Consider the following 13,659-nt stretch of genomic DNA (forward strand, 5'->3'; position numbering starts at 1 on the left):
GAGTTCGATACTTGCTTTAAGGGAGTGTTTTTGTTCAGTTGATTGAGTTTCTGTTATCGAGTAATATTTATCTAGCATTCTTTCTGAACTGATTGCTATTTATTCTTTCGGGATTGATAGCAGTTGTATGCAATATATTCTTGTTTATTATAATTATAGCAAGTAATGCTATTCCTCTTGCTATACTGCTTATTAGTAGCATTAAGTTCTATGAAACCAGTATGCATAATGCTGCTCTAAATTGTGCTATTATATTGATTGCTATTCTTGTTTTGAAATTTCTTATTTATATTAACTGAAAATCTCTAAATCTAGCTTTCTTTCTTCTTAAACTTCTTCATCTGTTATTCATACAGATGGTTATTAATGCGGATTGCTTGATTAGAGAATATTACAAAGTTCTCTAGCTAATTCTGCTTAGAGATCTCATTCTTAACATTATTCTTGAGTTTCTTGTAATAGTACTCCATGAGATTCTTATCTTTCTACAGGAATTATGCTAAGAGTTATTTAAATCTAATTATATAAGCAGAAGCTAACTTAATCTATCTGAGATTTATAAGCTGCTAAGCTGTAATACATTCTTTATTGGAATTATTAAAAGTCTCTTTGAAAGCTTTTTCAAAGCTTTCAAAGGAATCGAATATATTCTTAATACTCTGGATATATGCGTTGAAGTTGTTCTGATGCTCCAAGTAGTTATATAGAGAAAGCTTGTACTAGATGAAAGCATCTTTTTCGAAACAAGTTTCTGCAAGAATAACTTTCTCAGATTTCTTAGTAAACTGAGTCTTATAATGCAGGAAATATGCTCTGCAGTAGATAAGGAATCCATGCAGCATTCTTTGGTTATTATTATATATAACAGGCTTGTTCATCTTGTACGCTTTTCCAGCACCACTGATGATTGCAGAGGTAGACTGCGCCTGCTGAGCTTGTTAGGCTAGCTGAGCCTATTGGTTGGTAATAGTAGCGCTCTAGGCCTGCTGTTGTTCGCACAGGTTCTGGATACGCTAAGTAAGCTGGTACATCTGGTTGATCAGTTCTTCCTGAGTAGGAGCGCGCAAGAACAAGAGAGTTTCTGAAGAAGCTATCGTATTCCGTATTGCTCAAGAGATAATACTGAACTGTTCTTGAACAAGAGTTATCAAAATGTAATAAGCACTGCAGCAATCCGAAGATTTCTAAGTATACAAAGAGGGTTTATGCTAATAAGAGCAGTATCAAAGTATCAAGTTCTTGAATACGGAACCGTACAAGTTCTAGTAAGCAATACAAGTATTCACTGCTTTTGGAGCTACTCAGTATAGAAAACTGAATACTTAGATTAATAACTGAAGAGCTATATACTGAATCCATCTAATAATAATAAATGTATTCTTATATATCCAGCTCTTCAGTATAGCTCGTTGGGATTGCTAGCGAGCTTAGCGATCCAAGGTGTAAAGCTCGTTGGGATCGCTAGCGAGTCCAACAATCCTCCCTTCTTTATAACCCTAACTCTGGGTTATATAATCATTGCTTTATCAGAACGTTGGATTCTTAATACCTGGTTCTTGTTACTCGTGACCTGTTTTCGTGACCTGCATGTTGGATGAGTCATAACACTACTTCTCAGCCAGAAACAACTCTTCTTAATGCTTATATTGCATTTCGGAGATCAGCTGTATTGAAAGCTTCTGATAATATACTGTTGTGGTGGCCAGGGTGGTAGTCCGTGGGACGTGGAGTACAGTGGGTCAAGGGTCCTCATACATATAAAGGATACCACCCACTTTTCAAATTCTTTAGCTATAAGCAACAATCAAGCATCCTTTTCTCTTCTTTTCAATTTTTGAACCCCTTGGACAGGTCTAAGACAGGTTTTTCACCCTGTTCTTGTGCCCGTGTGGCCTTAGTTTGCTGTCCTCATCTGTACAGGCACGCTTGGGTTGCATGAGCCCTTGCCCATTGCTTCGGCAGCTGTTTGTCCCTTTTTCTTTCGAGGGCGACGGCGCCCTAGTTCTGGTTCAATGGTGCGGTGAGTGTGGACTTAGCTGTTCAGGCTGGTAGCTCAGGGCTGTTTGCGTTACAGTTCGTGAGGATCAGTAAGAGCAGCAAGTTTACCCTATGGACGGGCGCACTCTTTTTCCCTGCTGAGCTCTTTTATTTCCTTTATCTATCACGCTTACACGACAGGCTGTGCATCATGTCTGGACTCTGGGTCATGCCTGAGACCTCTCGTAGAGGGGAGATGGGTGGACAGAGGAGGAGTGGTGTGAGTTCTGGTCGTGGGCCGGTGAACGATGCGTTGAGCCCGCGGGCCAATATTACGAAGAAACGAATTCCTTTTTCCAACATTTCCCACATCAATCAACGATCCTATACAGAAGCTGATACGGCTCAGACCTGTACAGGCTGCAGCGGAAAGTTTAACCATGTCGGATGTGGGTCCATGGTTAAATTACAGAGTGGGATGCTTTTGGTGGATGGTACTCTGCAGAGAAAAGTGGCATGGTTAACAAGGTCTGTGCTCCTTGCGATGGTCCGATCAGCACGCTCTACCTGGACACGTCTGGCCACATTGATCCTTTGGATCAAAAGCTTGCTGGTTGCATTATCCCAAAAGCGAAGGACACAGGGAGGTGAAGATGAGGAACCGTCAGTGCACACGAGGAATAGAGGTCGAGGATTACGACGACATCATCCGATGTCGAACTTTAATCGACGCCTTACACCTGGTCAGAAATGCCTCCATTGGTTGGCAGGACTATTGATAAAGGAAATCCCAGTGCAGCACAGAACAGCCAACTCAATCCCTTGTTGTTCATCACAAGACAGACCTCATGCACGCTCCACTCACAGACTGAACCTCCCTCAAGCACCTGAACCCCCTCGACCTCCACAGTATTGTCTTCCGCAGGATACGGAAGGCATTCCGGCTGTGGCGCCCTCAACTCAAGGACCTCGAACCAGGAAGGCAAAGAAACATCGGAGGAAGCGACAACCAAGAGGGAAGATGGCCTCCACGTCTGAGGGCTCTTCCAATCAGACACCCAGTTCGGCCGACCACCTGGCCAACAACCACTATGGTCAGAACTTCAGGTTCCCCTCCCACAGTGAGCTTGCTGGTGGTGGGTTGACGTTGTTTGCCCGTGTGGAAGTCTCCTCGTGGCTGAAGCGATTCGACTGGTGGCGTCAGATCAAAGGGATTGATGACACTCAAGCACTCAACTTCATGAAAGGCTTCTGTACAGACACAATCGTTGCCGGAGAAGTGGAGAGATTCACTACAAGCGCCAAAACTTGGGATGAACAGAAGGAGCGACTGTTGGTTGCTTATCGCCCTTGGGACCATCTCCAGGCGTACACCCCCGAGCAGGAGCGCCTGAACATCATCAACAACCGTTTCATTACCGATGCCGCTAGCCTCTGGTCGTTCATTGTGGACTATGACAACGCTCTCACTCGTCTTAAGATCAGAGACAGTCAACCTGTGGCAGAAGCATGGATGAAGCTCCCTTCGACCTGGATCAAGCGCCTCCGAGCTGACCATGGTGTTACTGCCGAAAGCGTCAGCGACAAGAAGTGGCCTTACCTTATGGAAAAGCTGTTGGAGGTTCATCGTGAAGCACTCCAGGAGGAGACTCAAGACCAACTTGCCTCCGGTGCTACCAACCTTCAACTTCATCAACAGGCTCAATTCCAAGGTCCTCCTATGCCTCCACCTCAGCCGGTCCTTGACCAGACACGGCCCGTTCCTGTTCCACATCCGATGCATAGTGCTCCCAGTCAACCGATGAACCCGTCGGGACAAGCAGTAGGGCCATCGTACTATCAACCGCCTCAACAGTCAACTCGTGATTGGCAAGCTCAGCCTGAACCGACTAAGCAGATCTTGAAGGCTGAACCTGCTCAGAAGAGCGACCAAGGATACAACCAGTTGGCTTCAATGATGGAGCAACTCCGCATTGACCAAATTGCAATGGCAAAATCCTTAAAGCTGCAGACTGATGCTCTCAGACAGACGCGGGATGTCTCGTATGACCAAACCAAGGCTCTACAGGAGATCTCACAACTGATCAGGCGTCCCCAAACTGTTTCTGCGAGGAATCCTCCCCAGGGGAATGCAAATTCCTTGCAGATGGGTGTTACCTACACAAGTCCGGAGGACGAGGGGGAGCAGTACTCTGAAGCATGGCGAGCGGAGATCAATGAAATCCTGAAGAAGGACGGAACTCTGCGCAGGTGCTACGGCTGTGGGTCGAAGTCCCATGGAGCTCATGAGTGCGTGGAACTCCGTACTGTTATGGACTGTGGCATTTGCTATGCTCCAGCATTAGCGAAGCCAGAGTGGCATCTTGGCAATCGCTCGGAGTTTCTGGACTCTAGGTCAAAACCAGTGTCATATGGCCAGGTCATGTCCGCTCGAGATAACCCCAAAGGCGGTATGATCCGTCTGATCCTCGGTCTCTGTGAGGATCAGCGGCTGAAGGGTGTTGAGGATCCTTGGATCTCTCGATATGTCAGCCTGGTCCAAGAGGACGAGAAATGGCGTGGAGACCCTGAGATGGCCAAGAATAAGACACTGTGGGAAGAGACCGACCCCGTTCCCAGACGCAACAATCAGTACAGGACCAACAACATTGAGATCCTCAGCAATGCTGGTGAGATTCAAGTGGGGAAGTCATATCTCACTCCAGCCCAAGCCGAACTGTACCTACCAAAGCTTCCCAGCATCAATGCTGTGGGTGTTGGGCCTGTCCAAGCCCAGGTAAACGCGGGTGAAGCAAAGAAGCGCCGTGTTGGGGAGGCTGGGTATGATGATGGTGAGGTTGGAGGAGATGCAAGTGTGAGGACTGTTGAGGTCCCTACACATTTCGGGAATATTGGACCAGAGGAATCCAACAAGCAATCCAACAGTCTGGACAGAGAGCCAACAGTTCAGGCCATTAGTGACAAGCTCCTGAATCAGTTCCTAGACCACCCGTTGAAGGTCTCAGGCCGGGAGATGACAGTCATGTTACCAGGATGGGGAGCCCGTCTGATTCACAGTCTTCAAGGAGTCAGCTCTGGAGCCCGAAAAGTTGTTGATCTCGACAATCAAACCGGCTCGGACCTGCACAAGGTAGATACTGCTGGATCAGCCAATTCATCGCAGCATAAACCCGGAATCTCGACGCTTTCCCAGCCTGAAGGGCTTATTGATGGTCAGATTATCAACACTCGGGACATTACTGAGTACCTTTCGAGACTGGCTCAACCACCCGCAGTTCAAGCTTTGTCTCTTGTTGCTGAACCTAGCTATGTCAAGCCTACTGTTAACATGATTCGAGCCTTCAACAAATCCTCATTTCCTCCTGTGACGGCTTCCATGACTGCTCTCAGCAGCATCCGAGATAGGAGCATCGCTCCGGTGGCATACATCCCTCTGCAGCTGGGAGGTAAAGAGAATGAACCTGTACGAGCAATGCTGGATACAGGTGCCGAAATGAGCTTGGTAGCTCTCTCTCTGTGTTCGAGCATGCGCTTGTCTTATGTGCCAACATCGAATGTTATCTCACGCACGTACGATGGATCAGATATGGCGCTTGTTGGAGTTCTTGAAACCGATGTTTTCTGTGGCGGCTTCTCTGAACAGGTGATATTCTATGTCGTCGACGACAGATTGATGTCGCCAAATCATCCTGTGCTGTTAGGAATGCCGTTTGTGATGCAGACCAAGCTTTCCTTTGATCACTCCATCCCCGGATTTCTCCGTGCGAGCTTCGCCTTTAAAAGATCGCAGCCAAAAGTCAAACGCAGGGTCTGGTACGAAAATCTCGACTGAGTGTCGGAGATCTCGTGCTTGTCTATGACCACGTCCGGAAAATGAGCCACTCGCGCAATGCCAAGATCTCTTATAAGTGGAAGGGTCCATACCTGATTGCTCAGGTCCTAGACAAACATGCTTATGAGCTCAAGACCACAGACGGAGTTCTGCTAAAAGGCACATATTCAGCTACCAATCTCAAAAAGTTCATGCGGAATATGGATGGCATTTGGGAACCCGAGGTGCCTATGCCCTGGGAAGAAGATGTCGAGCTTCAACCTGGCCAACCATTGGCAGAAAAGCTGGATTCGATGAGAGCTCCCTGGCGGGGGGAACCAGACAACAATATCCTCGAAGTTCAGGAAGCAGATTCAAGCGACGACGCCACATTCTGGGTTCCAGACATCATCGAGCACGACCCCACGCCTGGCCAGACCAGTCCTGATCCAGAGACTGTCAATCTAGCAACTGAAGCGGATGATGATGCTGAGGATGGAAATGGAGTTGGTGACGGTGAACATTTCACACGGGCAGCAGAGAAGGAGAGGCGAGAACAGGAGAAAGCAGATAGAAGTGGGATGTTTATACCAATCCCAACTAAATCAGCGTTCCTAGCTCGTGGGGGAGGTTGATTTCTTTCTGTCCATATTTCTTTTTGTTCGCAAAACACGTTTTCTTTTCGTCTTTCCTATTCCATCTCGTGTGTTTTGCTGGGGGAGGAGGGACGAAGTGTCGTCTGCTACCACTCGCCACAGAACACTGTAAACCCACCTAAAAATTTCAAAGCACCCGGCACAGAGCATGTTGACCAGCTCTGAGGCCATTTTCGTTGTTCAAAAATTGCAGTATATTGGAATGCAACGCATGAAAAATGCAGAGCGCCGAAGAAACACTGCAACCTATGGAAACCCCTTACTTTTACACATCATCCTCATCACCGGAATACCCGTAAATGTCATCCGATGGCTCTCTCCTCGTCCTGTCCAGATCCATGTCATCCGTATCATCCGCTGAAGAATCGTCGTCAAAAACAGAGGAAGAACCTTGAGATTGAACGGACTTGGCTCGTTTCTCGACACGAGATCCTACTACAGCCTTGCCCTTGCCTTTATCCTTGCCACGAGATACAGGTCGTGGAGCTGCCTGCCCAGACCCAGATACTCCCTTCTTGGGAGCAGAAGGAGCAGTACTCTTCTTGCCGATCTGTGCAGATAAAGTTAGCAATGGTCTTCTTGAGCATCGCAATCATAGTTGATTATGAGACTCACAGTATCCTGTGGGTACCACTTCCTTGGCACAAGAGGAACCCATTTGATCTGGTTATGCGCAATACCTTTATCCCGCATGAGCTTGTATTGAGCTTTGACAATACGCTCGACGTCGGCATTGGAGTTGACTTGAGAATCTATCTCGATTACACGTCGAGGGCCGAGTTGGTAAAACGAGTGCCGACGCTGCGAGAAGGACAATGATTAGTGTGTGCTCAAACCTGGTCAAAGACATCGGAATGGGAATCTTACTCGTGCACTGCGCTCTTTGACACAAGGGAAGTCTTTGGTGTAGTCACACCCAGACTCTGCATGATAAATGCAGTTGCCGCACTTCCCATTGAAGAAGCCCTCCATTGAGATGCATTCTAGGAAAGGCCAGTTGACGTTGACCTGCTGCCCCTGTACAGGCATGCAAGCAGTGGCGTACCGACGGGAGCAGCAATCGCAAGGGACTAGGTTACGCCGACCATAGGACTGAACGAGGAGGGAATTTACTCGCTCAGGGCGGGAGAAGATGCGGGTAAGGTACTCGCCAAAGGGCTTCCAACCGGCTTTACACACCACAATAGGATTCAGTTTGATAGAATCCTTATTGTCCAGCCTTGCGAAATGAGCAGCAAAGCCAGGGCTTGGCAGTGAGTTGTTCCAAAACATGATATCGCCTTGGATATCCCAAGAAGCGTATGTCAAGCCAAGGTCTCCCTTGATGGTGTTGAAGTCTGTAACGTCAAGGAAGTCGACATGGACATCCTTGAGCCAGTGGTAGTTGCTGCCCTGAGGAGGAGGAACCGAAGAAGAAAACCAGATCCAGACCTTGTCAACCTCTTGAGGAGCGGTGTTTACCCGCGAAGAGAAAACAGCGTCGGTGACGATTCGAGACATCTTGAGTGTGTTGCAGAGCTGGGCAAGGGAAGGTTGACAGAAGGAGAAGTTGTTGTGCGAAGGATGAATTGAAAGGCAAGGTGAACTGAGGGAGAGATTGTTGAACAGTTTGCTGAAGATTGATGAGATGGCAATGGGTAACAAACACACCCAACTGAGTCACCACACCTTCTATCCAGTCTGTTGCTGGACAGCTCCTACCTGGCCAAGGGTGAAGCTGTTTGCCTTGTGACAAACGGAAAGCAGTGAATCACTTGGGTAGTTGCCAGACAAGATAAATTGGCCATTCCATCCACACTCGCAGCCAGCTATTCTTCTTCCTCCTTCAACCTCTTCACAACCACCTTTCTCGAGCATACACACACCCTTTTTCTTCCTCGTCAACGCTGCCCCAGACCTGTACACCGACATCAGAGCAAATTGTCAACTGCTCTGCTTACATAACATCACCTTCCTCGACAGATCCTCAGGCTGAAGCTGCATTCTTCTCTACCTTTCTTCCTCAGTCAACACCCTCTCGGTCCCTTGACTTTACACCTTCGCAAACCCCTCTCGCAATTGCCCACCTTCCGACAAAGCCGTTCTTCCCTTTTCACTTTCCTTTCGACTCAGCAGCAATGGCCGAATTCAAGTACTCTCTGTTCCCACCTGTCCAGCATAGCCGAGGGGACTGGATGACCAAGGCCTACTGCTTTCGGACTGTCTTTCCCAGAGCGCCGTACCCAACTGAAGTGATCAAGAGTCGTCCGCCCTACTTCAGTCTAAGGGACGAAGAAAATCATCTGGCAGCAGGACTCGTCGAGAAGTACTTCCCAGGGTTACCCCCTCGCAAGTCGTACTTGCCCACGATCTTCGGCGCCAATCCTTCCAGACACCTTCTCGATATCTATGATCTGGTCGGATTCTTAGATGCAGGAGTCCCTCAAGATATTGGTCCGCAGCACGCTGTGGCTGCCTTTCGTCATTACGCTCAGTACAATCAACAAGACGTATTCTTGATGGGATGCCTTCGTGTTCCATCGATAGCCCATCCACCTGGCTCTCCTGATATTCTCAATAAACAGGATCTGCCCAGACATGAGGCTAGACAGAGGCGCCTATGGGTTCTCCTCTCAGTCAATACAGCGACTTCAGCTTGTGCTCTGTCTTGGCTCGATATGAAGACTGAAAAAGGATTTTACATCGCTGTGCACAAATCCGGCGATACCCTACTGGCTCATGCAAGCAAGCACTATCTGAACAGTCAGCTCAGGAGTGCTGGAGCCAATCGGGATTGGGATTTCGAGAATGTTCCAACTACGCCGCTGGATAACGATTCGAATGCAGCTCTGCTCTATGCAATCGAACTGTTTCGCCTTCGAATCCTGGAATCTACTGATTTCTACCAATCACCTAGTGGCTGTCCAGACTGGAGGCAAGCTCTCTATCTTAACCATAGAGAAACTGCACAAAATGTGGAAGAATGGGGTGCGGAGATGGCTATGACAAGCCTGCACTGCCAGGCCTTCTCCTATGAGCTGGGACACAGCAACTATACGCGATATCCTGATCGGCCATTAAGAAGGAGTGCCTCACTTCAAGAATACAAGGCTGTACAAGTGGAAGCCGGTAGGGTACTGAACATAACCTACAAGCCGAATGTTACCTTCTTCGTGGGAGGAGTTGCAGACTTGCCTGAACTGTCTATTGAAGGCGATCTCGACAGGATGAGGAGGGACATATCAGCCTTTGCCCTGGAGGATTTCAGAGCGAGTAGGGCACCCAGCCTAGTTCCGTCAAGACAACAGTCCCGAGAGAGCACAGCTCCAGCTGGCCCGATCTTGCGTTCATCAAGAGGACGTAGTATCAGCTCAGAGTTAAGTCGACTCCCATCCGGAACTCCTACCGATCCTTACTCCTCTTCACCTCGAGGAACGCCTGTCGGTCCAGGACCGACAATCAACCTGTCAATGCAGCAAACAGCTAGGCCTGGACGTGCTACTGAAGCCCCATTGCATCAGAGACTGAGAAGCAGCAACATCATGCCTCCCAGTTTTCCTGATAGACCTCAGGAGCCTCGTGTGCCTCTATGGAATGAGCTTCATAGCCTTAACCCTATCAGGCCCTCAGTGGGTTCTCCGAACTGGACAGGGTTCGATCATGCTATCAAGATGGATATGTATGAAGCGGACTGCGAAAGGATCCGTCGAGTGAGAATGCAGAATCAGGAGAGAACTGCTGCTGCTGCTGCTGCTCGAGCAGAGTTTGAGAGCAGACGGGGACAGAGAAGAGGTCAGCGTTAGGATCTGTCCAGGTCGTGCCCGTGTTACGAATGGACTGAAGATGGATACTGATACTCCTGCGTTGATTTGAATGATGGCTCAAGCGATAGGGAGAGGCATGAGGGTTGAATTGGGGGGATGGTTCGGTTTGCAGTGTTTCCTTTGGCAGTTTGCGATGAATTCTTTATTTCTTTACTTCATCTCCCTCTGATCAGACCTGGCACACCATTGGACTTGTCGCAACTTTGGAAGAAAGTTGCTGGGGGAGGACTGTTGTGGTGGCCAGGGTGGTAGTCCGTGGGACGTGGAGTACAGTGGGTCAAGGGTCCTCATACATATAAAGGATACCACCCACTTTTCAAATTCTTTAGCTATAAGCAACAATCAAGCATCCTTTTCTCTTCTTTTCAATTTTTGAACCCCTTGGACAGGTCTAAGACAGGTTTTTCACCCTGTTCTTGTGCCCGTGTGGCCTTAGTTTGCTGTCCTCATCTGTACAGGCACGCTTGGGTTGCATGAGCCCTTGCCCATTGCTTCGGCAGCTGTTTGTCCCTTTTTCTTTCGAGGGCGACGGCGCCCTAGTTCTGGTTCAATACCTGCTTCTATTCTGAAAGAAAGATTAGTAAATACTTTTCTTAGAAGCTGTACAGCATAGAGAGATTCTTATATCCGAAGCAGTATACAGAAGCTCTTGATGAATTAGTCTTGAGAAATATTGAGCATCATAGCTCAGAGATGCTAATTATAATAGATATTCGGATAAGCCTCATATTTAGATCTTGGAAAGTATTCAAAAATACTTTCCAAAGTAAAATCAGCTTCTTTCTGCAAATCTGAAGAATATAGTATATTATATCTTGATATCTTAAGTGCAAAAGCTAAAGGGCTTTATAGAAAAAGAAAAAGAAATATTTTTCTTTAGTTATTACTAGAAGAGAATAATAGAAGCAGTTGTACAATTATAAAAAAATTATAAGATTAAGATAAATTAGGCCAGATTCTTAGTAGAACTGTATCATTCTTGAGACTTCAGAAGAAGTTTCTAAGCATATCTTCGTTTCTTTTTAATTTATATCAAGTGCATAGAAATAAATAGAATTCATTAGCTTAACTACTAATCTGTATCTCAATCTGAATCTTGATACTGAATAAAGACTCAAGCGCTGTTATCTATAAAAATAAATAGCTTTTGAGCTACAATAACATAGTTACCAACTCCAAAGCTACCTTCATCTCCTGTATCAAAGTATAGCTAATCACAGAGCATATCAATCTCCTAATCCTAGCATTAATTACCTATACTTCAGCTCTTTCAGTTATTCCAATCTCTATATCTAGAACAGATATTTCATTAAGATATTTCAACTTGAAAAAGATGTCTTTTCGAGAAAAAACATACCAAAATCACCTTCCTAATTGAGCGAAATCTGAACGACGAACGAGAGCCAATCACTTTTATGGGTCACCTTCATGTTCAAATTTCTGCCCATTTTCCCCGCTTTGTCTTAGTCATCAACTTTTTTCCTGCACAGCTAGGATCGATAAGAGACCATTTTAACAAATGGCAATAGGCAGTCATCATTCCTGGAACAACAATGATGGCCTTTGGACCCAGATCAGTGCCCCAAGGACGGCTGCAAAGGCCAAGAAAAGATTCATATGGCTGCGCCGTGCGAATCTAGGGACTGCCCTCCGTTGCTGCTTGGCGACACCGTCGACGGAGAACCTCGCAATATCCAGGTTTTTCGATCGCCATGCTAGCTACGAAAAATACATGTTCGATGACACAACCATGATACATAATCTGTGGGAGACAGAACTTCACTTGAGCTTCTACCTTCTGGTTGAATCCAGGGGAAATTCCGCTGAAGGCATTCCTAATTACAGCGGAATAGGTTTGCCAGGAGCACACGGCAAACAAATCACTAGAGCATCGGTGGGGTTTCGCTTTCATGGGGATTTCTTCGATCGTTACTGGACCTGTCACTTCATCGAATACATAGCAACTCCGCCGCATGATGTAAGAGACGACATTCCTCGGGATATACCCCTTCCACAATATTGGCACCACAAGAAACATGGACAGAGGAAGGTTCTGGAAAATCAAATTTTCAACCGGATCCTTCAGAACGTGACGACTCAGACTCGAAAAGTCGTCGGGGAGATTAAATCAGTACTTGGTATTCATGAGGATTCAACCGTCATCGATTCATTTACCCTAGCTAGTCGCGACTACTTTTCAAGTAGCAGCCTCTGGGAGGGTTTTCGTCCCATTCTTCACCTGATTAATGAGGATATTGACTCGACACTTGCTATAGTCTCCAAGTGGTCGACCCGGGAGGCCAGACGTGAACAAGAGAGACCCAGGTGGACGAGCAACGATGAAGGAAAATACCGCGCATTCATTCAGAAAGAAATCAGGACCACCACTGAAATCATCAATGAGCTTGAAGCCATCCATAAGGGAGCCCAAGCACTTGAAAAGTCTCTCGATGACAGTTTCGACAGGTGGCGCGAGCAGCTAGTCTTCTCCGACAACCAGCACATCATTTCCTTCACTTATGTCACAGTCGTCTTCCTTCCCCTGGGTTTCGCCGCAAGTATGTTCAGCATGAGCGGGCCTCCAGACAGGCTTCTCGTTGGCAACATGGCAATATGGGCCGGAGTGGCTCTTGGTATAACCCTCCTGGTCTTGGCTTACGCTGATGGCATCATTGCGTTAGTAAAATTATTGCGAAAGCCACTTGTAGGCCCCGGAGTCTTCATCAGGTCTGTCCTGATGACAGTGGCACACAACAGTCACTCACCTCCAAACAGCCATGCAGAGACACCTGCAAGCTTGTCCGTGAATGACAATAGCTTTGCATCTGGAAGAGGCGAACAGTACAGCACTAAACTCTCGGGAGATTTGCTAGTGTAGCCTGCCCATTTGTTCTTCGGGCTACCTATGCAAGTGCTTGTGCGTGGCTTTGAGCTACTGCACGGAAAACCAGAGAATTCCGAGGAGGATCAACGGTTCCGGGTCGAGGAAGGCAGTCAAGATTTTCAATGAATAATTTGTGCTCGGCAGCCTGGTCTTTCGAGTTCTATCAGCTGTTGTTGATTACATGGCGCGTTTATTTTGTATATGTCAACGGGGGATTTGTCCCAATACATAAAAGGTATGGCTCCTTCATTATTTTTTACCCAACAAGTTAATCCGGATCTTAGACAGGTGTTGCTGACCATCACAGAGCGGATTCCACAGCCTCTTCTGAGGGATCAACTGGCTCAATCGGATCGCTGCGATGCTAGTACACTGTTCGCTTGACGCTAAACTCTTCAGACGAAAAGCTGCAGATAAGGAGTACGAGGACAATCTTGAATCCTCCGGTCTTTCATGAAAGGGGTTCAGAAACCCACGTTTTTAACCCAGGAAGCGAGACGAGGGTTTGAACGTACTGCAGGCAAAAGG

General features: G+C 47.2%; 2 protein-coding genes across 2 annotated transcripts; both read left to right on the top strand.

Moving 5' to 3' along the window:
• Window positions 1–2,998: 2,998 nt before the first annotated feature.
• M406DRAFT_334312 (uncharacterized protein) lies at window positions 2,999–4,757 on the top strand (the record flags this gene model as incomplete). Its single annotated transcript, XM_040920925.1, has 3 exons — window positions 2,999–4,238; window positions 4,383–4,646; window positions 4,717–4,757. The coding sequence occupies 3 exons, from the start codon at window positions 2,999–3,001 to the stop codon at window positions 4,755–4,757; spliced, it is 1,545 nt and encodes a 514-aa protein (XP_040771665.1).
• A 1,681-nt stretch (window positions 4,758–6,438) lies between these two features.
• On the top strand, window positions 6,439–7,396 carry M406DRAFT_358302 (uncharacterized protein). The gene has a single exon (XM_040923858.1). It carries the CDS (start codon window positions 6,754–6,756, stop codon window positions 7,261–7,263), a length of 510 nt encoding a protein of 169 aa, XP_040771666.1. The 5' UTR covers window positions 6,439–6,753; the 3' UTR covers window positions 7,264–7,396.
• Window positions 7,397–13,659: the final 6,263 nt, after the last annotated feature.

Source organism: Cryphonectria parasitica, assembly GCF_011745365.1.
Source record: "Cryphonectria parasitica EP155 unplaced genomic scaffold M406scaffold_9, whole genome shotgun sequence".
Taxonomy (NCBI): Eukaryota; Fungi; Ascomycota; class Sordariomycetes; order Diaporthales; family Cryphonectriaceae; genus Cryphonectria; species Cryphonectria parasitica.